We start from the raw sequence: 22,694 nt of genomic DNA, 5'->3' as shown, positions 1-22,694 counted from the left end.
CAGAAAAAAAAATCTGAACTAAACCCTATTACCATCGTTATGAAAAATGCCACCAGAAGACAGTAGTGGAATAAAATCTCAAGGGGGAAGAAGTCAGGAGACGACCGAGGAGAAGCAAACACACAAAGCGGCTCAGCACATTCTATTATCACCAGCGGCAGGACGTGTGGGGTACCCCTGTGCCGCTTCCGCACGCAGTCCGGGAACAGAATTGGTTAACGTTTAGAACACTGTTTTAATTGGTATAATATTCGTATCAATTCTCCCTTCTTAATGTAAGAATAACTCCCTTATGTCTAACACTGTCAGACGAGCAGCATCAATCACCTTCAAAGACATAAAAAGCCATGAACAGACGGTGGTTATCTTTAGTGAGGGGATTTAAGGCTAATGAACATCACCACAGCTGAGGAGCCATATACTAACTGTTAGTAACAGTAAAATCACTGTTTTTATTGCAAGAGGTCCGTTATGGGGCTGTGGGCATGGCTCCGTGGTAAAGGGCTCGCCACATAAGCAGAAAGACCTAAGTTTGATTCCACAGGACCCACATAAACAAGTGTGTATTAGTGCACATTTGGAATCCCAGCGGTAGGGAGACAGGAAGATTGCGTGGGTTAGCTGGCTAGTCAGTTTAGCTTTGTCACAGAGCCCCAGGTCAGGGGAACCGTGTCTTAGAAAATCAATGTGGACAGCTCCTGAGGAACAACACCTGGCCTCCACATGCGCATACACATCTATACACACAAGACAGACAGACAGAAACACACAGAGATCCCTTACATATCTACCGGCACAGGCACAGGCTTTTACATCTGCTCTAGCCGGTCATCACAACACCCTTGGAAGTTAAGATATTTTATCTCCAATTCTCAAATCTGAAAGTCAGGAAGACCAATAGGTCAGTCGATAGTTAGAAACTATGAAGCTGACTGAAGTCTCTCTGGTTTGCTCTTATCTGCACTTCCCTACAGACACCTGTCATCTGACAGGATGGGCCTCCAGCATCCTTCCTCCACTCTCACCTCACGGAATCTCATCTATAAATATTTCATGACTCCGGTAGTGGGCACGGGATTGTGGCTGTAAACCTCAGAGCTTCCTAAGTCACCATAGCCACCCTGTTCCCTCCTCTCCACAGCGGCCACAAAAGGCAAAGCTGATAATGTCATTTCCTACAGTCCAATCCTTCCCTGGCCCCTAATCCTCTTCAGGATGAAGCTTTAACTCACAAGGCCCTAGCTCAATCTTCTTGACTGACTTCTGCAGCACTTCCACTCATGGCCTGAAGACGGTCCACACTTCTACCACACAAGCGGCCTTGAGATACAACCACATGCTTGGGTCTCTAGGCCTGGGCATATGTGGCTTCCTGTGGAAAAAAGCCCTTTAAACTCACATCTACCCAATGACTGATGGTTAATTAAGACTTCATATTAGGTAATAATTTCTCTAGAAAACCATTATTTGATATTCCCAACCTGACACCTGGTCCCTTTAAGACATCCACAAAACCCTAAGTGTCAGCCCTTCTTCTAAGGTGGTCAGTCCTCCATCTCTACCGGTTCCATATTCCATCTACCACAGATGGAAATTATTAAAACAAATAAATAAATAAATAAATGTCTGGGAACAGGAGAGGTGGTTGAGTAGACAGAAGTGGTTTGCCATGCAAGCCTGAGAACCTAATTTCTACCCCCAGAACCCACATAAAAGTGGAGGAAGAGAATCAACCCACAAACTCATTCTCTGACCTCCATAGGCATGCTACGGCACACCCCCACACAAATAATAATATAGTATTTAAATTTTTTTATGTATATTTCTTGAAGAGCACCCGAATTCAGTTCCCAGCATCCACACCAGGGAGCTCAAAACCCCCTGACACTCCGCTTCATTGGCTCCGATACCCTTTTCTCATCTCTGCAGGAACTTGCACTCACACGCACACACAAACATATCACACATACACATGCACACATATGTAATCAAAATTTTGTAAGCATATTATATTTGATCGGCATGTGGTATATGCCTGCTTAGCAACCAGGAAGTAGAAGCAGAAGGGTGAGAAGTTCAAGTCACCCTCAGCTGTGTAATGAATTCCAGGACAACCTAGGCCAGAGACTTTGTGTCAAAACAAAACAAAACAAAACAAAAGAATGTGTTGAGTCAGGCCCAGTAGTTTGTAATATCTTCACTCAGGAGACAGAGATAGGAAGATTATCACAAGTTTGAGACCTTCAGGGGCTACACAGTGAAGACCAAGTCAACCACCAACAAAAAACAAATAAAAGAAGAAAGTGTCTGTAACGAACATACAAGGCCATTTTTCTTGCCTTTGTTCCCTAAACAACAGAGCACAAGAAGTATCTACAAGGCATTTACATTGTATCATGGGCTATAGTCATAGGTGATTCAACGTACAGAGAGGCTGTGTGGGGTCATATGCAAACACTAGACCATCTTATATAAGAGATCTGCACATCCTCAGATCTGGGTATCCTCAGGAAGCCTAGGAAACAGCTACCCATGTTGACAGGACCACAACTGCTGGTTTCTCTCAATGAACTAGGGATGTAGCTTTCTAATCCGTAAAACTACAGTGTTGGAGACTGGTGCAGAGCTGCTAAATACCATCTAAGTGTGACAGTAAGGGATACATAGTAGCCAGATATGTCTCCCAGCACTTGGGAGACAGAAGCTGGAGGATCTCTGTGAGTCTGAGACCAGCCTGGTCCATATACTGAGACCCTGTTTCAAAAAGGACAAGATAAGATACTGGGCGGGGATGTAGTTCAGAGGCACAGGTCTCATCCAGCGTGTACAAGACCCTGGGATCAAACTCCAGCACAGGAAGTTAAAAAACGAAACAAAACAAAAAACTTGTTAAATATTAGACAGCTAGTTAGTGACGGTGCCAAGACCCAAGTCAGAAAGTTAGCTCTTCTATCTCCTGAATCAGCTCCAACCAGCACTTAGCTTCTCTATTAGCAGAGGAATCCAAGCACCAAGATTGAAACCTCATTTAAATCCAATTAAACCAATTAAACGCATCTCAAATTATTATACTCTTGACTTTATTTATTTCAAATTCTGAGACAGGGTCTTACTTATGTAGCCCAGGTTGCCCCTTGAATCTAAGACTCCTTCCTGCCTTTGCCTCCCCGCTCCTTGATTTCTTAATGAAAAAGCTTAAATATGATGTAGACTACTTATTGTTTCTCTTTAAATAAGTAAAATAGCACTCTGAGTTTAGTATCCAAAACTAAAAAAGGTAAATTAGCCTGACACAGTAGCATGCATCTGTACTGTTTTTCAACAGGGCTTCATGTATTCCAGGCTAGCTTCCAACTCCGCAGCCAAGGGTGACCTGGAACTGCAACCTCCTACCTCTGCGACCGAATGCTAGATTAGAGACATGCTTCAACACACTCAGTTCATACAGTGCTGGGCACTGAACCTGGAGCTCTGTGCACCCCAGGCACACTTACTAACTAAACTATATCTCACCTGTTAATCATTGGGGGGGAGGGGTCAAGACAGGGTTTCTCTGTAGCTTTGAAGCCTGTCCTGGAACTCACTCTTGTAGACCAGGCTGGCCTCAAACTCACAGAGACCCCCCTGCCTCTGCCTCCCAAGTGCTGGGATTAAAGGTGTGTGCCACGACCACCCCACTGCTGTCAATCATTTTTGAGACAGGTTTTTCTGAGGCTAGCTTCACACTCTCCATCCTCCTGTCTCTGTTCCTGAGTGCTAAGTACAGGTGCGTGCTACTGTACCAGGTTAATTTAACTGTTCTTAGTTTTGGACACCCCAAAATGCTAGAGCACTTGAACCCTGCAAACAGGAGGATCAGAAGTTCAAATTCCAGGCCAGCCAAAACTACATGAGACTATGTCTTAAGACAAAACAACAGTAATACTTTAGGGGACGGCTGCGCCATAATTGGAGTGTGATTTATTGTATTTCCGGCCGTGGCTTATGAGTATTTACACAGGATGTGATGGAGTTCTGCCCTGAACCCGCCCTTCTGTTTCTTGCTGATGTCTATAAACTTACCTCTAGTGCCCATCTAACTTACTAGCCCTAATCTCCAATGGTCTGAGCTCCGATACCCACAGGATATGTAGAAGTCAGTCCTTAGAGCCAAAATAGTTTGGGTTTTTTGCATTAGTCGTAAGTGAAGTCTGCCATTCCTGACCCTGCTTTAAAGTCAGGCAAAGCCATGTGCCACACTTTGATGGATGAAATATGAGTAAAAGTGGCGGAACTGAAGCTGTAAAAGCTGGTACCCACTCGACCACCCATTTCCAACCTTCTCCACCCCTGAGTTAGTGTGACCAGCAGACAGCTCTCTGTATACTGTGACAAATGGGCAGCAAGAACAGGGAGTCAACTTTGGTTTTGTTAAGTCACCAAGATATGGAGACTTCCTTTACTCTAAACTGCTCAAACCAATACCCCACATCTCTCGGGAAAGCATCTTCTCATACAGTCAACTTTATTTACCTGTTTTATGACAAATATTTTGATTGCACAAAGGATGCTTTTGTAGCTATCCCACTTCAAGGCTATTTTCTTTTCTTTTTGAGGGTGGAAGTAGGGGACAAGATCCCATAGCCCAGGCTGGTCTCAAAATCCACAAACAGCTGAAGAATAGCTTCAACTTTTTTTAAAAAAAACTTTTGTCTCATTTTGTTTACCCACCAAACAGAGGACATTTGCAGGGGTCAGTTCTTCTCTTCTAACATGTGGGTGTTCCAGGAATCAAACTCAGGTCATGAGGCTTGGCAGCAAATGCCTTTGCCAACTCAGACAGCTGGACGGCCCCATCTTCATCGTCTGATCTTCCTGCTTCCACCTTCAGAATGCTGGGCATGTACTACAACACCCTGCTTACCAAGTGCTGGGGATGGAACTCGGAGCCTCACAAACCAGCACTCTACCAACTGAGTCACCCCCCAGCCGCCCCACTTCTGCCTGTTTTTCTTTTAGTTAGAATAGTTTTTAAGTATACTGCAAGACCAGTAATTACAGTGGACAGGAGCAGCAGACAGCAACTATAGTATCGCCTGCATCAAAATACTATTTTCTACACAAAATACATATGCCAAGTACCTACTAGGTAAAAACACTGTGCCAGATAACAGAGAAGACAGTCCATGCCTTTAAAAAGTGCATCTTATGCTACGAGTGGAGGAGACAGGCAAGCAATTACAGCAAAAGGGCAAACTTGGAAGCCTGGAATCAGGTGACCCCATCTCTAAGCCCAGCATGGCAGAGGTGAGGGGGACAGGAAGACTCTGCGTTCAAGGTCATCCTCAGTTAAACACAGAATTTGAGGTTGACTTGGGCTGCATGAGGTCTTGTTTAAAAAAGAAAAAAAGTGAGTTGGGTGGTGGTACATGCCTTTAATAGCAGCACTCAGGAGGCAGAGGCAGGCAGATCTTTGTGAGTTTGAGGCCAGCCTGGGCTACACAGAGAAATCCTGTCTTGAAAAGCTGAGAGAGAGAGAGAGAGAGAGAGAGAGAGAGAAGAAGAAGAAGAAGAAGAAGAAGAAGAAGAAGAAGAGAAGAGAGAGGTGTTCAAGACCAGCCTGCACCAGACAAGATCTTGTTTCACACACACACAAAAGGCAGAGCCCCCAGAATTAGAGAGAGACAGCACATTTAGAAGGGGGGGGAGTACAAAAAGGCTTTTAGAGAGGAAGTTCCCTGTCAAACAGCCATAAAACGCCAGCCAGGGGCAATGACTGAAAGGAAGGGGGTCATTTAAGACCAAAAGAGCCAAATGTGCAAATACACTGGAGCTCAAACAACAAAACACAAAGCCGAACGACTCCACCGACCTGGAAAATGTGACCAATCAAAGGGTATGGCAATAAGCTGCTGATGCCAGGCTGCCCAGGGCCTAACCCAACAGCAAGGAGCTGCCGAAAGCAGGGGTGGCACACCCATGGGTAATGGTGAGGGAGGATTACCCGGGAGAAAGAAAAACATGATCAGGGGGCTGCTGGGGCAATTCCCAGGAACAGCAGGCCCCAAACCAGTGTGATGACCCTAAGAGTGGACGGCAGAGCAGTGCGGTGGCAGCCCTAGGACCTGGCACCAACTGCACGACGCCAATACATGAAGGCAAGAAGCCACTCTGACTACAGCTCTGTGGTGGCTCAGGCTAACTATAATAGTGACAATACAACCTAACTATAATAGTGACAATACAACCTAACTGCCACTTTACTGAGTGACTGTGATGTCCAGGTCTATACAGCCATCTGTTTATCCTCTGCTCCTCACAGGACAAAGGTGCCTCTTCAGCCTGCCTTCTGATTCTGTTTCTGTTTAAGAGCGGGTCACTAGCAGCCTAGGCTGGCCTCAAGCTCACTATGTAGGCAGGGAGGACTTTGAACTTCTAATCCTCCTGTCTCCACCTCCAACGTATTATGATTACAGGCAAGAGTACCACCATACCTGCTTTTATGTGGTCTTGACGATCAAATCCAGGGCTCCTTGTGTGCCAGATAAGGACTCTAGCCACTGAACTACATCCCCAGCCCCAGCTTGCCTTTTGTAGAGCCTCGTCTCTGCTGCTTTTTCTACTAAAAACCCCAGGAAGCACCCACACGCACTCCTGAGTGCCCCACACATTCCCCGTCCCCACTTCTCCTCCAGGCGGCCTTGCCACTCCCTGTGGCTCAGCTCAAAACTTCAGTTCCTCCAAAAAACTCTTCCTTAACGCACTCCCCTCCCCTCTGGATTTCTCACAGCACCCACCATCTTGGAATTCTAGAAACCACACCATAAACTACCATTTGTGTGTGCTACGTTCACACAACTATCCTACAGTGGGAATGAGAACATGTTCCAGATTCCAATTTAATTGTCGGAGTTTCCCTCCAGTCAATGCCTTGCACAAAACATGTACTCAGTAGACACTTGACTGTTATGGGCACCAATTAGTCTCTAAGAAACGCTTGCCTTGTTTTAACCTTAATAACTTACTTGTCATGAGACACAGACTTCTGACTTGTGAAATGGAGAAATTGGCACCACTTCGTATTTCAAAATGTCCATTACCTTAGATTCTGGGAAACAGGGTTCTGATCCAGTGTTTAATCCTCAATCTTTTTTTTTTTCTTTTTCTGTCTTCTGAGACTGGGTCTTGCTATGTGGCTCTTGTTGACCAGGTATTATTTTAGTAGCCCAGCACTGTTTCAGCTTCTGCGTGCTAACTATTACATGTGTGTACCTAACATCCCGGGCTACCATTCGTCGGAGTCTTTAGTTGAAAGTTCACGGACACAACTGAAATCGTCATGACGTCTACGGTGCTACATAGCGGGAACTTAATTCGTCGGCTTTTTATCTTCATGGTACACTACCTATAGTACCAATAACTCAAAGGGCCTCACAAAATGTGTTAAGTACTCTTTACTTTCTGGGATAACAGCTGTCTCCCGCCACCGGGTCACTCCCTTGGCTAATTACAGTGACTCAGTTTTACCATTTTCACTTCCTCCCCATACGCGAGAAAAACAAACGAAAATGAGGTTTATTGAGGAATCATAAAAATTAGTGCTGTTGTAAAAAGGAGTCTAAACACATCAGTGGGACATCCTCATAACCAAATCTGTCAACCTCGCCAAGATTTTCTCTCGCAAACAAGATCACCGAGAAGACAATGGGGAAACACTCCAGGAGGAAAGGTAGCGAGAAGACGTACTTTGACAAACTGACCCGGTCACTCCGAGGATCTGGCCCCGGGGAAGGCTATGATGACAACCGCTACTCTTGCTGACTCCCGCTAGGTTTTCCCAGGACTTTCCTGCGCTCGTCCCACAGCGGGTAGCGGGTGACCGCGTCCCTTCTCTGCGCCCAGACTCGCGCGCTCCGGGGCGCAGCACGCAGGTGACCTCTGCGCGCTCGGCCCCGCTTGCACGGCCCTCCTCAGGCCTGGCCCCCACCCTGGCCCGGGCTTCGGTCCCCAGTGCAGAACGGGCCGCTGACCGGGGGAGGGGCGCGGCAGCCGAGAACTGCGTCGGGGCGCGGGGCAGGCCTTACCGCAGCGGAGAGGGAGGCCGGGGTCGGGCGGCGCCAGGGCGCACGCGGAGCGGGGAGGTGGCTGCAGCCCAAATAGCGGGGACAGCCGAGGGGACCCCGGCGGGTGCCCAGGACGCGGCGGGCTGCACGGGCGCCGCCATGGTGAGGACGCAGCGGCGGGACCACCAATCCCGCGGTCCGCCTCGGCGGCCGCGCCGGGGGTCGGGCATCAGCAACCAATGGGCGCACCGGAACCGGGCGGGGCACCGGGCAGGCCAATGCGGGGCTTCGCCGCAGGGGTGGGCGGGCCCGGACCCGGGAGACCCAATGGAAGTCGGAGGTCGAGTCCGCCCCACATCGCGGGCTGCGGGAGTTGGGATTGGGGAGAATCGCAGCGTGGAGGTGCCGATCGTGCGGCAGCTCTGCTGCGGTCAGATCCCCTCTGGTTCCGAGAGGAAGTCTCCTATCCCTACCCCACCGCTCTATTGTCAGACTGGGCCGCCGTTAGACCCAGTCCCCCGTGGGCTTGTTTCCTAGGTGCCAGTGGTCGTGATCTGACCCCCAGAAGCCTCTGAAGGCCCTGTCCAATCCTGTAAGAGTTAAGAGGCCACCTAAACCCAGAGCGCGCTCGTTATAATTGTTGAGCCTCGCATAAATGTCGCAGATGGGCCACAAGGCCAACCCACATGACCAGCAGTTCAGGAGGTCGCTCCTCATCACGCTGCAGAGCGCATAAACCACCTAGGGCAGAATTTAATTCAGAATTCCTCCGAAGAGGAGGTGGGGACTTAGCCTGCCACTCTTGGATGCCAACCCAAACATTGCACCCTACTTTACATAAGGCGATCTTTTGCTTTGGCAAAAAGCTGCCGTGAAGCTCATGCAACCTTTGGCTGTGGTCATTCATGAGCCCAGACTTGACTGCGCAGGCTAGAAGTGTCTAGCAAAGAACCAAATTTAAAAGTTCAAGGCCCAGAACAAAAACCCCACAGGACAGTTTCGTGAGATTTGGGGAAGTCCCATCACGTGTTTGAGCTGGAGTTTTCTTACAGCTATTCCACCGGCCAAGTGTTTTTAAATGGCCGACTTAGCCAAGCATGGTAGAGATCAGGTGTGTACTTAACTACTCTGTAAGCTGAAGCAGGATTAAACACTCAAGACCAGCCTGGACAACTTGGTGGGCTCCTGTGTTTTTGTTCTTTTACTATGCATGTATGTTCTGGTGCCTGTGGAGGCCAGAAGAGGGCCTTAGAATCCCTAGAACTGGAGTTACGGGCAGATGCCAGTCACCAAGTGGGTAACTGGAAACTGAACCTGGATCTCCTGTAAGAGCAAGTGCTCTTAATGGCTAAGCCATCTCTCCATCCCATGGTGGGTCCATCTTTGGGGGAGAGTGGAAAGGGCTGTGGATGGATGTTTGCTAATACAAAGACTTAAATTCAGTCTTCAGTTCCCACAGAGCTGGGATTACACCAAGCACCCAATTAGCAGGTCCTTCAACATCATAGGAACTACGGGGGTCTGAAAAAGTTGTGTTCCTCCCTCCTGAAGATGTGTGCTTCTGGGTCCCACTTACCATTCCAGGAAAGCTTAGCCCTGCCTGGTTTCCCCAGCCATACCCCCCTGAGAATCTCTGAGGAAGAACAGAGGTCAGCCTCCTTTCCTTGGCTCTGTGGAGTTAGCTTCGAAAAGCATTTTTCCAACTCTTTTTCCCTTTCTCCATAACCAATACCAAGCAGTAGCCACCTCCCAGGTTCCAGGGATACAAAGGAGCACTGCGCCTTTCTGTAGGCACATGGTCCACTGCAGGAGCACAAGTAAGGCCAGCTGGAGCAGTTACACTGTGCAGAAGTCCTGCAACTGTTCCACAGCTCGGGCTCACCTAGTCACCTGGGGAACTACACTGCCCAGATCAGGGTCACCTAGTCACCTGGCCAACTACACTCCCCAGCTCGGGCTCACCTAGTCACCTGGGCAACTACACTGCCCAGATCAGGGTCACCTAGTCACCTGGCCAACTACACTCCCCAGCTCGGGCTCACCTAGTCACCTGGGCAACTACACTCCACAGCTTGGGCTCACCTAGTCACCTGGGCGACTACACTGCCCAGATCAGGGTCACCTAGTCACCTGGGCAACTACACTGCCCAGATCAGAGTCACCTAGTCACCTGGGCAACTACACTGCCCAGATCAGGGTCACCTAGTCACCTGGGCAACTACACTCCACAGCTCGGGCTCACCTAGTCACCTGGACAACTACACTCCACAGCTCGGGCTCACCTAGTCACCTGGGCAACTACATTCCACAGCTACAGGCATCACAGAGAACAGCGTCTGCACCCCCATAGGAAAAATAAGTCTCCAGCTTTTCAAGTACCTAAGCATACGCTCCCAGTTCTACACGAATGGCAGCGAGAAGGCCACCAGATGGGGTTCCTGAGAAGACCGCTGCCTAACAGTTTCCATTACCTCCTCCAGGAGCAGCAGGAAGAGGCACCAGTAGCTACAGGTCCTGGATGCCTAATACAGAAGGACCGCACCCACCTGTGTGGACAGCTTCCCAAGCCCTGCTCCAGAGCCTGACCCTGGGCCACTTGGCTCCGTGGGGCAGACCACAGTGCATCCTCTGTTCAATACATTTTATTGCTAAGGACAAGATAATGCACCAGTTTTCAAAATAATTTGGTTTATAGAGTTCATACGTAACAAAAAAGGGGAAGTATTATAAATCTGACTCCTGTATACAGAGCAAGGTATGAAGCCCTCCAATACCGAGCCCAGGCAAACAAATTCGAGAGGAGCAAAAACCTGTTTAACCCCTTCAATGTTGCCCTCTAGTCCCACCCCCCACCCTCAATCAATCCCCCCACCCCTGATCAAGGGCAAAGCTACACCTGCCCCAGGCCTCCAGTGGCCCCAGTTCATCCTAACCCCATAGCCCCTGCATAATTGTAATTTCCTCTGGACAAAAATCACCCACCAGGCTCTGCCTGTTTCCATCATTAAAATTCTCCCTTCAAGGTAGTCCCCACCCACACCCTCTAATACTGTGCCACGGGGGCTCCGTGCCTAAAGTTTGTGGGCACATAGTAGGTAACCTCTGAGTTTTACTTCAAGGGCAGACAAAGAGGTGGCAGTCAGCTCCTTAGCGCCTCAATCCTGCAGCTTTGCCAGCCCTCTCCTGAAACCAGTCCAAGCAGGGACAGATGGTACCCATTCTAGCCATCCCCCCGGCCCTGACTCAGCTCAGCTGAGGGCACAATTTCACATTTTGTTTGCCCTGCCGAGGCAAAGAAGAAAGTGAAGGCTAGGGGCTGTCAGAAGCTGGTCCACACCAAGCACACGAGCATTCGCACGCACATACACTCACACTGGCACGCGCACACACACATAAATACAAAAGGGGATCGGGACAAGCACCAGCACCTCTGCCTTGCTGATGCAGGTGGGCGGAAGGAAGCTACATTCTGGGCCAGGAACAGGGCAATCGGCCCAGCAGGCACAGCTGACCCCTGTTTGGACTGGGGGGCCGATGCAGTCACGGCATTCCAGTGTCGGCCCCTCAGTGGGAGATCAGCACTGTTGCCAAGTATCCCGAAAGGCTTGTCTTCATGATAGAATCCAATGAGGGTGGAGTGAGAAGGTGATGGGGTCGTACATTTCATTCCTTTTCTTTGTACAGCTTTACTTTTTGAGACTTCTGAGTTCCAAGTATCTGCTGTGCTGTGGAACCCTTGAGAGATCTCGCCTTGATGGCTGGGAACCTCTTAGACCCAGGAAGCATCTACTCCATGATGGCCCGGTATAGTGCTGGCTCGATGTAATCCTCCCGGTACCTCGAGTTGATGACCCGTTGCCTTTTCTTTTCTTGCTTTACTTCCTTCTCTGTGAAAATCTCATTGAAGCGCATGTCTGAAGCTACCGACTACAAGACAAAAGGTAAGTAAATGATCACTCTGTGACCACTCGGACCCAGAACCACCAAAAGGACGTGCTTCTGTCTTGTTCTTGTCCCCGCTGAGACAGGAGCTAAGGGCACAGGAAGCATACACTAACCAGTCTAGACTTGACTCTCTTGGGAAGCTCCTCATCCAGTGTGTACACGTCATCTCTCTTAACCACAAGCTGTGAGCCATCCTCAAACTCCACCTGCCAAGCAAACAAAGGCCTTTAGCTAGGGTACCGGAGCCTTGCTGGACCTGTGCGCACAGTGGCAATCTCCTATAGCTAGAGGAAGGAGCGTGGTAGGAAGGACGGCCGTGCCTGAAAGCCCAGTGGACACAAGGCAGAGCTCCAGATCTGTGAGGACTATTAGGACCTGCAAGTTCCCAAGAGCAAAGACAAGCCGCCTGCCCAAGAGGAAACGCTGAATTAATAAAGTACCCTCCCACATTCAAGCTCCCATTCAAGAGCCTTTGGCTACCTGGTACATCTGGATGGGGTGGGAGGCCACAAACTTGGCCCCATAGACTTGACCATCTGTCCATCTCACTTGAACCACTTCGCCTTCAGCAGGAGGCCCCAGCTGGAGACAGTCCTGACTCTGAAGAAAGAGCAGAGGGGAGTGAAGAGTGGCTCCACCCGATCACAGTGGGAGCGACCCTGGCTTAGGGAGGAAGGGCCAGGACAGGCTCCTGCTCAGGGGCCCCAGGAAAAGCAGCTTGTCTAGGTAGAAAGTGGCAATAAGTCACAGGGTTGGCCTCATTTCATCTGCCCAATCCCTGCTGCTTCTAGGTAAGCAAAAACAAAGAACACCACCAAACGGGTATGGTAAACTTAGCAAACATAGCAAGCACACAGAAGAGGTGGGTGTGGGCTCTAGACTCCACGGTCCCTGTGTCCTCCCAGCGGTGCTTCTGAAGCTTCCCCGGGATCTGCTATGAGGAGTCCTTGGACTATATGTGAGCGTGTTTTAGGAAATACAGTCTTGAGATAGACATGGAAGGAAAAATCATCTAGCTGAGCGTGGAGATGCACAGCCAGGGGATGGGCAGAGGAGCCTGAGTAGTCCAGTTTTGGTTAAGCAGTGTAGCCTGGTGTAAAACGAAAAACAATGCCTTGGGATGTAGCTCTGGCCCTCATGCTATCACCACCCCCCCAAAAAAAGATAAATAAATAAATAAGAAAGAGAGAAAGAAAGAACGAAAGAACAAACCACTAGCCATTTTGTCATGTTGACATTCCCAGCAAAATCTATGATGCATATAAAAAGCAGGCCATTTGTGCAAATCAAAGCAAAGACACAAAGCTTTCATAGATTCTACTGTATCGTTACCACTGGGCATACAAAATTTAAAGGGGTAAAAAGGCCAGGTCTCAGAGCAGTGATGAAATGGTGGTTTGAATGAGAATGGCCTCCCGAGCCCACATTTATTGCCTGGTCTTGGTTGGTGAACTGCTTGGGCAGAATTAGGAGATGCGGCCTAGATGGAGAAGGTATTACTCTGGGGGAGGGCTCCGAGCTTTCAAGACTCTTAGCCATGGTGTGTGTGTTGTGTGTGTGTGTCACCCTGTGTCGGGTGTGGAGATCAAGCAGTGAACTCTTAGTTGTTCTTGCTGCCATGCCTTTGCACTGTGGACTCTGAAAATACAAGCCCCGAATTAAGTGCCTTCTTTTCTAAGTTGCCTTGGTCATGGTGTTTTGTCATAGCAATAGGACACTATTAATAATCTGTTTGGCAATGAAGCTGTTGATGTAGTCTAAATGTGTGGAGGGAGACCCAAACCATCCACAGGGATGGCTTTGCTCTTCTGGGCTGCGTGCTTAGGCTCAACACGTGAAAAGGAAGAGCAAAAGCTGAGGAACCTGAGCTCAGCACTGAATACTGAGCCAGGAAACACAGGCCCAGTTCCAGGTAGGGCTCTAGTGTCTCGGGTGTGAGGAGTTTCTTGGTAGCTCTGAAACCCTCACCTAACAAGAGCCCAGAGAAAACAACATACACATCCCAATAACGCATGGCGGAAGAGAGGGCAGGATCATTCTTTTGAAAAATCACAGATATTATGCAACGAAGCTGTATCACACATAACTGGTTTGCTTCCGGAGTGCGGGCTCACATCCTACACTAGATGCCACCAGGGATAGTTTAGTCTGAGATATACACATACTTCAAAGAACTGCAGAAAATGCTGACTCCCATGAACTTCTAGGGGAAGGAAGCAGCACACCCTAGCACTTAAACTCTTCCTTGAAAAGGAACCCGGGAATGAATGTTTCATCTATTTGGGAACCAAAGCGGATGGGGAAGAGACCACAGTCAAGCAGCTAGAAACACTGTGACATCCCAGCCCCCAACTGCTCCCAGACATTACCACTATGTCCTCGGGATAAAGGTTGTCACTGAAGGAGCCATCATCAAAGTTGACTTCATAGAAGGTCTCGGTGGTGAGTCTGACTACCTCGCACTGGTAGAAGCGCCCGTTCTTGTGCTTGCTGATGACCTTCTGGCCGGCCGTGATGCTCATCAAAGCCCCCTTAGCACGCTGGAAGAAACAGCCTGAGTTACTCACAGACTGCACTGACAGGTCTGATAAGCTCCCCTTCATGGGCACAGCGGGGAAGGGGGTTAAGTGGGGAAAAAGCAGGACTGAGAGGAAGTTGAAACAGGCCTTTCCAACATTCCAGTCAGGGCCATGTTTCGTCTGTATACTCTGTTCACCTGAGCACCAAGTCAACTGGTTTCTAGATAATACTGTCTTTTTCTTTGGTTGTTCCGTTCTCGAATCTGCAACAATGTCCTGCACTTCCCAAGCACTAAGATTACAGGCATGCTCACCATGCCTACATACCATGGTATAAATTATCCAAAACTCTAGGAACTAACCTTCAGGATTTCCCTGAAACTAGCTAAATCACACATATTAATGTATACAGTCCAGGAATGTGTCGTAGCATCTGGGCAGAGACTTTATAGGAAGTTGGTGGCCCTGGGCCCTAGACTCCTGAGCAACACTCCCCAATGCCCTGGGCACTAGCTTCTCACGAGAAGGGCACAAGGACTGAACTTTCCAGAGGCCCTTCACTCAAAACAAACTGCCCCCATTAATTATTAGGGGGCATTGCAAGTACCATCCTTCACAACCCCTTTGGTTGATGTGATGTGTGATGTCCCTAATGTGATGGCTCAAACCCTACCCAGACACTACTGCAAACACGCCTCTTCACAGGTGCTACCCATGCTCCTAGCTCAGGGCCTTTGCACTGCTAGTCCTTCCTCCCAAGATGCTATACTGTACACTCACCAGCACCCTGGCTCTTAACACCGAGAGTCTGCTCACTGCTGCCGCTCCTCACAAGCCACTCTCCCACATCTCTGACCTGCACTAATGTTACCCCCGCACCATCTGTGCTCTGACATACTGTGTCGTCACTAGTTTCCCGTGGCTCTTTCAAAATGACGGTGTGTACCTCATGATGCTACATGAGGACTGGGTAGGTTTCTAGCCAAGTCTGGGATGTGGCAGGTGCTTAACACATATTGGAAGAGTGGATTATAAAAAACACAACATGAATTCCCTCATGGTCCAACCAGCCTACAGGTACAGGAACTCCAGACTAAAGTTAATCATAAATCTGCCACCTTGTTTCATGAACAGGCTCTGGCTCCCCAGCCACCAACTGGAGCTTGATGCTATCTCAGGCTTTACTCCAAAACAGCCTCAGCCTCGAGTTAAAGAACACTCCACTGTCTCCACTGAGGTCTCGTGCACACCTTCATGAGAAAAGCACCATGGGGCTACGCTGGAATCTTAGAAACCAGACAAGTAGGAGGACTGCCACAGGCTGCGGTTAGAGCTGATGCACAGCGAGCTGGAGGCATGAAGGGGCTACGGTGTCAACTCTACCAGGGATGATTTTTCTCAAACCTCAGAGGGCATGAAGAGCACTCCCCTTCACCCCCCGCCCCTCGCTGTGGACTGGCTCTGTTCTGACTCACCGTGCCACACTGTGGAGAGCCTGTGTCCTCCCCAACTGTACTCTGGCTTCCGGGTGGGGAGGGTGGGGTTGTCCCCTGGGACTCAAGTGACTCAGAAGCAGCATGATCTGCTCTTCATGCTGGGGATCACCAGAGCCTAGTTTCCAAAGAACCCTGGGTTGGAGTAGCCTCCGAGAGCTGCTGTGATACCCACCCTATGCCAGGTGGCCTACTAGCTGCTCAATTCGACACTCCGCAGACCTCAAAATTGATCTCCTCTTTTCACCCCTCTGCAATAACAGCCTTGCTCCCCCTCGATCATGGTCTGGTACCTTCACCAAATGAACATCCTTCCGAGGTCTCAGAGGAGTAACTCAGGCACCTGCAGCCACCCCTCTCTCCTCCCTCCCTTCCTGTTCTCCACCCCTTCACAGCAATCACCCAGCTGTCGACTCCACCGGTTGTACGTGGGCTCGCAGGGTAAGATGTGTTCACTTCAGACCACCCCTGCTCCTCGGCTGACTGGCTCCCCTGCTCCTTCTATTCTCTGTCCTCTCCTCCAACAGCTACTACTGGTGTGACACTGAGAGCACACTCAAAGGCCGGCGAGGTGGCTCGGCACAGAAAAGCCCTTACCACCCAAGTCTGAACGAAGATAGAGGTCAGTGCTAGGAACTCACAGTTAAAGTCAGCGGGCAGTGATGGCACACACATTTAATTGCAGCCCTTGAGAGGCAGAGATCTGTGAGGTCTGCCTGGTCTACAGAGTGAGTTCCAGGACAGAACGGGCTATATAGAGAGACACTGTCTCAGAAAAACAAAATGAAACAAGACAAAAGCCAGCAACTGTGACAAGCATCTGGAATCACAGCAGTCCTATTTCAAGATGAGGGGTGGAGCCAGGAGAGTCACCTGGAAGCTCGGTGGCCAGCTAGCCTGGAGTACACAGTACAGCGGATAGGAGAGAGCGTCGGCCTCGACAGGTAGAAGGCGAAAACTGACTGCCACAGCTGCCCTGACTTCCACGGGCACGACAATGCATGTGCACACCTGCACACAAGTGACTCACATCCGGGCATTCTGGAAGGCCTCCTCATTCAAAAGAAACTTAAATGTGGCGGTCCGGGATTTTCACCCGTGGGCACTGTTCAATTCCCATGACTACCTGCTGGGTTCCCAGAACCAATCCCGAATGTTCATTCTTTTTTTTAAACAAACAAACTTATTTATTTTACATCCCTGCTGCAGTTTCTCCTCCTTCCTCTCCTCCTAGTCCCTCCCCTACGCCTCTGCCCCCATCCACGCCCCCACCAACTGTCCATTCTCTAGACTGACTCTAGCCCTGAAGCGACGAATACACTACTTCCTCGACCTCCTCGTGCCCACCCGGGCCCCGTCAGGACTCCTAGAGCTCATGCCCCACATCTCCTGCACACGTCAGCCCTGAGAGAATGTTACAGAAAATGTGCGATTGTCAGAGTCCTCTCTTACCAGGCACAGAGCTGCTGTGCCGTCCCTGGCCCTGGGGTGAGGAAAAGGGTGCTCAGACTAACAATGTAAGGAACCACACACAGACTTCACCTGGGAAAAGCACACAAGGAAACAGACCAGCCAAAGCTGAGTGCCACTGGACTGTGAAGGCCAAGGCAAGCAGTAACAACAGACGGGGCCGTCTGGTATTTGCTAACCCACCAGCATTTTCCGTCAAGGATGTGTGACGGCACCATAAATTGGCCACGTGCAGAGAAAATGATCCTGAAACCTGTCGAAAGGACTCTACCACGGTGCCTTCTCACCTCCAAATTGGGGATCTTGTGCCGAAAGCAGGTGATGAAGACGACAAAAGGCCAGTCATCGGGCTGCATCATAACCCCCGCAGCCTGGGCGCAGCTCACGTGGAAGGCGGTGGGGCAGCGGCCGTGCGAACACTGCACACAACAGCCCGCATTCCTTTTCCTCCGCTTCTTACAGAAGACGCACTTCTGCAGAGGACAGAGCACATGTTCTGTGAACGGCAGCCCACTTCCACCTCTTCTTGTTTTCCCTCCCAAATGCACAAGACCAAATGACCAGGAGTCAACCCCTCCCACAACATGAGGGCACCTGGGGCCTGCTCCAGACCGAATGTAAGTCCCCATTAAGTAATTTAGCCATAGTGAGACTCAAACTGACCAAAACAAAGGGGAAAAGGAGGCCATGAGTCAAGTAGAAATGCGTTCACCCCTCCCAAACTCATCAGTGGGGACTATGCAAATCCCACAAGGCCCTCCCTGCTTACCAGCTTGAAGCGGGGCAGAGGGATTTTGCTCACATCCACTGGACTTCTATCAGCGATGTTGACAAACCTTGCTTCTAGAATTGCCACAGCACATGAAACATGGACCCATCTGCCAAAAAAAGAAGGGCTCAGTCATCTCTTTCCACAGGCGGGGGGCCTGCTGACAGAACTTCCTCCATCACCCAGTAAGGTCACTCGGTCCGCCAGGTTCCAGGACTCAGGAGGGAAAGTGTCATTTACCCACGGCCAGAGCAGGATCAGGCCTCTCATCTGTGGCAAATATGCAGAAGCATAGTTGGCTCTGTGATGGGTTCAAGGAAGCAAAAACTAGAAAGCAAGCTCAGAGCTTTTTCCACCCAGACACCTTTTGAGAAACAGACACGTCCCAAGTGGAGAAACCGGGTTGTGGAATCTCTTAATGTCAGACCGTGCTGGGCCTGATATTCCATCGACAGTGTGTGTCAAATGCACAAGGCCCCAGGTTCAGGCCCACTTAGCTCCAACCATATGAAAACCTGCAACAGGGGCTGGAGAGATGGCTCAGCGGTTAAGAGCATTGCCTGCTCTTCCAAAGGTCCTGAGTTCAATTCCCAGCAACCACATGGTGGCTCACAACCATCTGTAAAGAGGTCTGGTGCCCTCTTCTGGCCTTCAGGCATACACACAGAAAGAATATTGTATACATAATAAATAAATATTTAAAAAAATCTAAAAAAAAAAGAAAACCTCCAACAACCATGGAAACAAAATAGTGTGTACTATTGGCAGGGCTATTGTTGGGAATATGAACAGGTCTGTTTTTGTGGCCTTAGAGGGCAGAACAGGGATTAAAGGCTTTGCAAAGGTAAGAGGTTCAATATTACCAGCCAGCTCTACCCTGCCTGAATCACAACGACCACTGCTAACAGCAAGTCTGGCTTCTGTGGAAACCTGTGCATAAGATAAACATGCAGGCAAAACTTCCATACACATAAAATGACGATTTTAAAAAGGGGGAAGAAAGCTGGGCATAGTGGCACACGCCTTTAATCCCAACACTCAGGAGGCAGAGGCAGGTGGATCTCTGTGAGTTCGAGGCCAACTTGGTCTACAGAGCTAGTTCCAGGACAGCCAGGGCTACACAAAGAAACCCTGTTTCAATTTAAAAAAATGACAAAGAGGAAGGAAAGGAAGGAAGGAAAGAAGGAAGGAAGGAAGGAAGGAAGGAAGGAGGAAAGGTAGGCAGGCTGCCTCGTTAGCCAGCCAACTGTGATGGAGGAAGGTCATTGGCTAATAAAGGCACTGCCCTGGCCCATTTTATTGGTTAGAGGATAGGTGGGAGGAGTAAACAGAACAGGACGCTGGGAGGAAGAGGAAGTGAGGTCAGAGACTCCACAGCTCTCTCGGGAGCAGACGCCTCAGAGAGAGACGCCAGGCCCTGCTCCCGGGATGAAGCTCCGACCCAGGATGGACTAGGCTAGAATCTTCCTGGTAAGACCGGTTCTCACAGATTATTAGAGATGGGTTGATCGGGATGTGAGAATTAGCCTGTAAGTGCTAGAGCTAAAGGGCCAAGCAGTGCTTAAAAGAATACAGTGTCTGTGTAATTATTTTGGGGCATAAGCTAGCCGAGCAGGCGGCCGGGGTGCTGGGAACGCAGCCCTGCCGCCCCTATTACTTCATATGGCGCCCAACGTGGGGCAGCTGCTTCCACATAAAGCCTGAGACAGCTTGGGAAGTAATTCTAGAACAAAATGAAAGCATTGTGCCTGGTTTCTTGGTAGCAGCAATTTCTCGGTTCTGCTCTGCTTGTTAGAGGCAAGCATGCGCTTTCATCTAAGAGAGGCTTCCTGACTCAGCTTTAGCTGCAAAGCCTGCAGCTCATTAAGAGGTCCTGCCACGAAACACTTAAATGGTGTTGACGAAAAGCTGAACACATGCTTTTCGGTTTTCAGCAGCAGCAGGAAAAAACCTGTTGTTTAAAAATGCCGGCTTTCTGGGCCATCCTGCCAGGGCAAACTCTGACTGTTTGAGGCAGGAGGGCCGGCTACCTAGAGAGGACTTGAGTGTTGTCTGTTGTAGCTCACTTGCTGGCAGGGACCTTGAAATGCCATACAGTTGTTGCAGTAAACATAGCTACAGCCTGTATATCCGCCATGAGGCTGGAAAGCTAAGAAATGGACTGGATCTAGCTGGCAAAGCCACGCCTTTAGTCCTACTGAGATTGCTTGGTAAATTAAAGATTCATGTGGTCAGAAAAAGAGATATACAGTAAAGAGAGATTCAAAGACAGAGAAAATTTCTAAATGGTTTGAAGTGTGTTAAAAATATATGAAGACTAAAAGTTGAAGTTCTTAAAGTAAAAAACAAAAAAAGGAAGAGAGTTGTTGTGTGTGGTAGCACACGCCTTTAATCCCAGTGCCTAGAAGACAGAGACAAACAGATCTCTGTGAGTTCAAGGTGTACTAGTGTACACTTTTAATCCCGAATGCCTGGGAGGTAGAGACAGGCGGATCTCTGAGAGTTCAAAGACAGCCTGGTTTACAGAGTTACTTCAGGTCAAAGATACAGAGAACCTGTCTCAAAAAGCAAAGAATTAAAAGTAAAAATAAACAAAATGGAGGTTAAAACAAAGCTGTACAAAGATGGAAAATAGACAGAGAATTTTGATACTGTATGCTATTATGCTCTCTTTGAATTGTTTGAATGCTGAGGAAAGAGCAAAAGCTACTAAAAGATATTTGTTTATAAATGCTTCTGAACTAATCCAACATAGATATATTGAATTTGGATCTAAGGATATGATACTTTGGAAAGGAGTTTCTTATTTTGTTTTCACAGAGGATGAGACGCTGTTCATTTCTTCTATCCCGATATGGTATGATGGACCACGCCCTCCTGAAGGGTTGCAGTGAACATCTTTAGAAAATTGCTTCGCTCAACTGCCAACTGAGATGAAACTAGCACACAGGTTATACCATGAAAGACCTAATTAACGACGCCCCCATTCAGCAGGAAGCAGTTTGGAGAGAAATAACTGCGCCCATATTCCCAAATAATGTTTATAAATGTTCTTTTACATTTAAAGGGGGATATGATATAGATATGAATAATTTACATTAGTATAGATTTTGCTTTATTGATAGAGATTTAAGGTCAATTTTGTTATATATATAAGTGTTTCTGATTTTGATTAAGGTATTGTGATTGTGTAGTTCATTTAAATATGTACTGTATAATTAAGAAATATAGGTTGTTAATGGATAATCATCGATAATAGTAAAGCTTGTAATCATGTTAGTTAGATTTTCTAGATATATAGAGATATATTTTAGATAGACATTCTTCATGTCTTTCAAAGATTACAGAATAGGACATTTAATGTTTTAATAACTGAGGACTTTTCATGACAATGAGACACTCTGCTCCTGGCAGCACCAATCTATTTCAAGATGAAGATGGGCATCAAAGAGGATCCTTATGGAGTTTGATAGCCATTTGGGCAAGAAACTGTTCTTGCCTGGACTATTGCATAAACTGGACACAGAGAACCCGCAGAGAGAGGACTACTGAACTTGCCTAAGGTGAGATGATCTTTCGGGGTTCCTGATTCATTTTGAAAGAGTCTGCGAGACATTCTGCAGGACACAACAGATAGTGACTGAACTGACTTTGAATTTTCCTGCTTTATGGAAATGTCTGCTGGATACCATGGGCCTGAAGGCTGAAGATGGATGCCCCAACGGTACAGAGGAACTTTGGGTGACTGTCCAGGCAGCGAGATGTCTTTGTCATTTCTAGAGTTTGAAGTTTCTTAGTTCTTGTTTACTTAGGTAATATTATATCTTTCTGGAGTCTTTGATGGAGTTAAGAATAGTTAGTTATGGGCCGGGCGGTGGTGGCGCACGCCTTTAATCCCAGCACTCGGGAGGCAGAGGCAGGCGGATCTCTGTGAGTTCGAGACCAGCCTGGTCTACAAGAGCTAGTTCCAGGAGAGGCTCCAAAACCACAGAGAAACCCTGTCTCGAAAAACCAAAAAAAAAAAAAAAAAAAAAAAAAAAAAAAAAAAAAAAAAAAGAATAGTTAGTTATAGTTATAGTTTTCCTTAGTCATGATAAAGATTATTGTAACTTTTACTTGATAACTGTTATGTTATATGTAATTTTGCTATGTTAAAGTTAAAGCTTTTTTTTTTTTTTGTTTAAACCGAAAAAGGGGAAATGATGGAGGAAGGTCATTGGCTAATAAAGGCACTGCCCTGGCCCATTTTATTGGTTAGAGGATAGGTGGGAGGAGTAAACAGAACAGGACGCTGGGAGGAAGAGGAAGTGAGGTCAGAGACTCCACAGCTCTCTCGGGAGCAGACGCCTCAGAGAGAGACGCCAGGCCCTGCTCCCGGGATGAAGCTCCGACCCAGGATGGACTAGGCTAGAATCTTCCCGGTAAGACCGGTTCTCACAGATTATTAGAGATGGGT

General features: G+C 48.4%; 2 protein-coding genes across 10 annotated transcripts in view; both read right to left on the bottom strand.

Annotated features, from left to right (window-relative positions):
* St3gal3 (ST3 beta-galactoside alpha-2,3-sialyltransferase 3) overlaps positions 1–8,269 on the bottom strand; it is a 218,488-nt gene extending 210,219 nt beyond the window's left edge. Inside the window, exon 1 of one of the 5 annotated variants that reach the window (XM_041651927.1) lies at positions 8,064–8,269. The gene's annotated coding sequence lies outside the window, so the exon portion shown is untranslated. The other 4 variants (XM_041651921.1, XM_041651922.1, XM_041651926.1 and 1 more) reach the window with 4 other exon arrangements.
* A 2,636-nt stretch (positions 8,270–10,905) lies between these two features.
* The window catches only part of Kdm4a (lysine demethylase 4A), a 48,561-nt gene continuing 36,772 nt past the window's right edge, over positions 10,906–22,694 (bottom strand). For all 5 annotated transcript variants that reach the window (XM_041651916.1, XM_041651913.1, XM_041651915.1 and 2 more), the window contains exons 17-22: positions 18,239–18,347; positions 17,757–17,942; positions 14,357–14,527; positions 12,468–12,587; positions 12,101–12,193; positions 10,906–11,969 (exon numbers count right to left, since the gene is read on the bottom strand). In XM_041651916.1, coding sequence (XP_041507850.1) covers positions 11,829–11,969; positions 12,101–12,193; positions 12,468–12,587; positions 14,357–14,527; positions 17,757–17,942; positions 18,239–18,347 — 820 coding nt within the window. In that variant the 3' untranslated portion in view covers positions 10,906–11,828. The remainder of the gene's footprint in view (positions 11,970–12,100; positions 12,194–12,467; positions 12,588–14,356; positions 14,528–17,756; positions 17,943–18,238; positions 18,348–22,694) is intronic.

Source organism: Microtus oregoni, unplaced genomic scaffold (genome assembly GCF_018167655.1).
Source record: "Microtus oregoni isolate MIOR12 unplaced genomic scaffold, Mior012 000005F_ref0000423, whole genome shotgun sequence".
Taxonomy (NCBI): domain Eukaryota; kingdom Metazoa; phylum Chordata; class Mammalia; order Rodentia; family Cricetidae; genus Microtus; species Microtus oregoni.
This window is presented reverse-complemented; position numbering and strand designations above follow the sequence as displayed.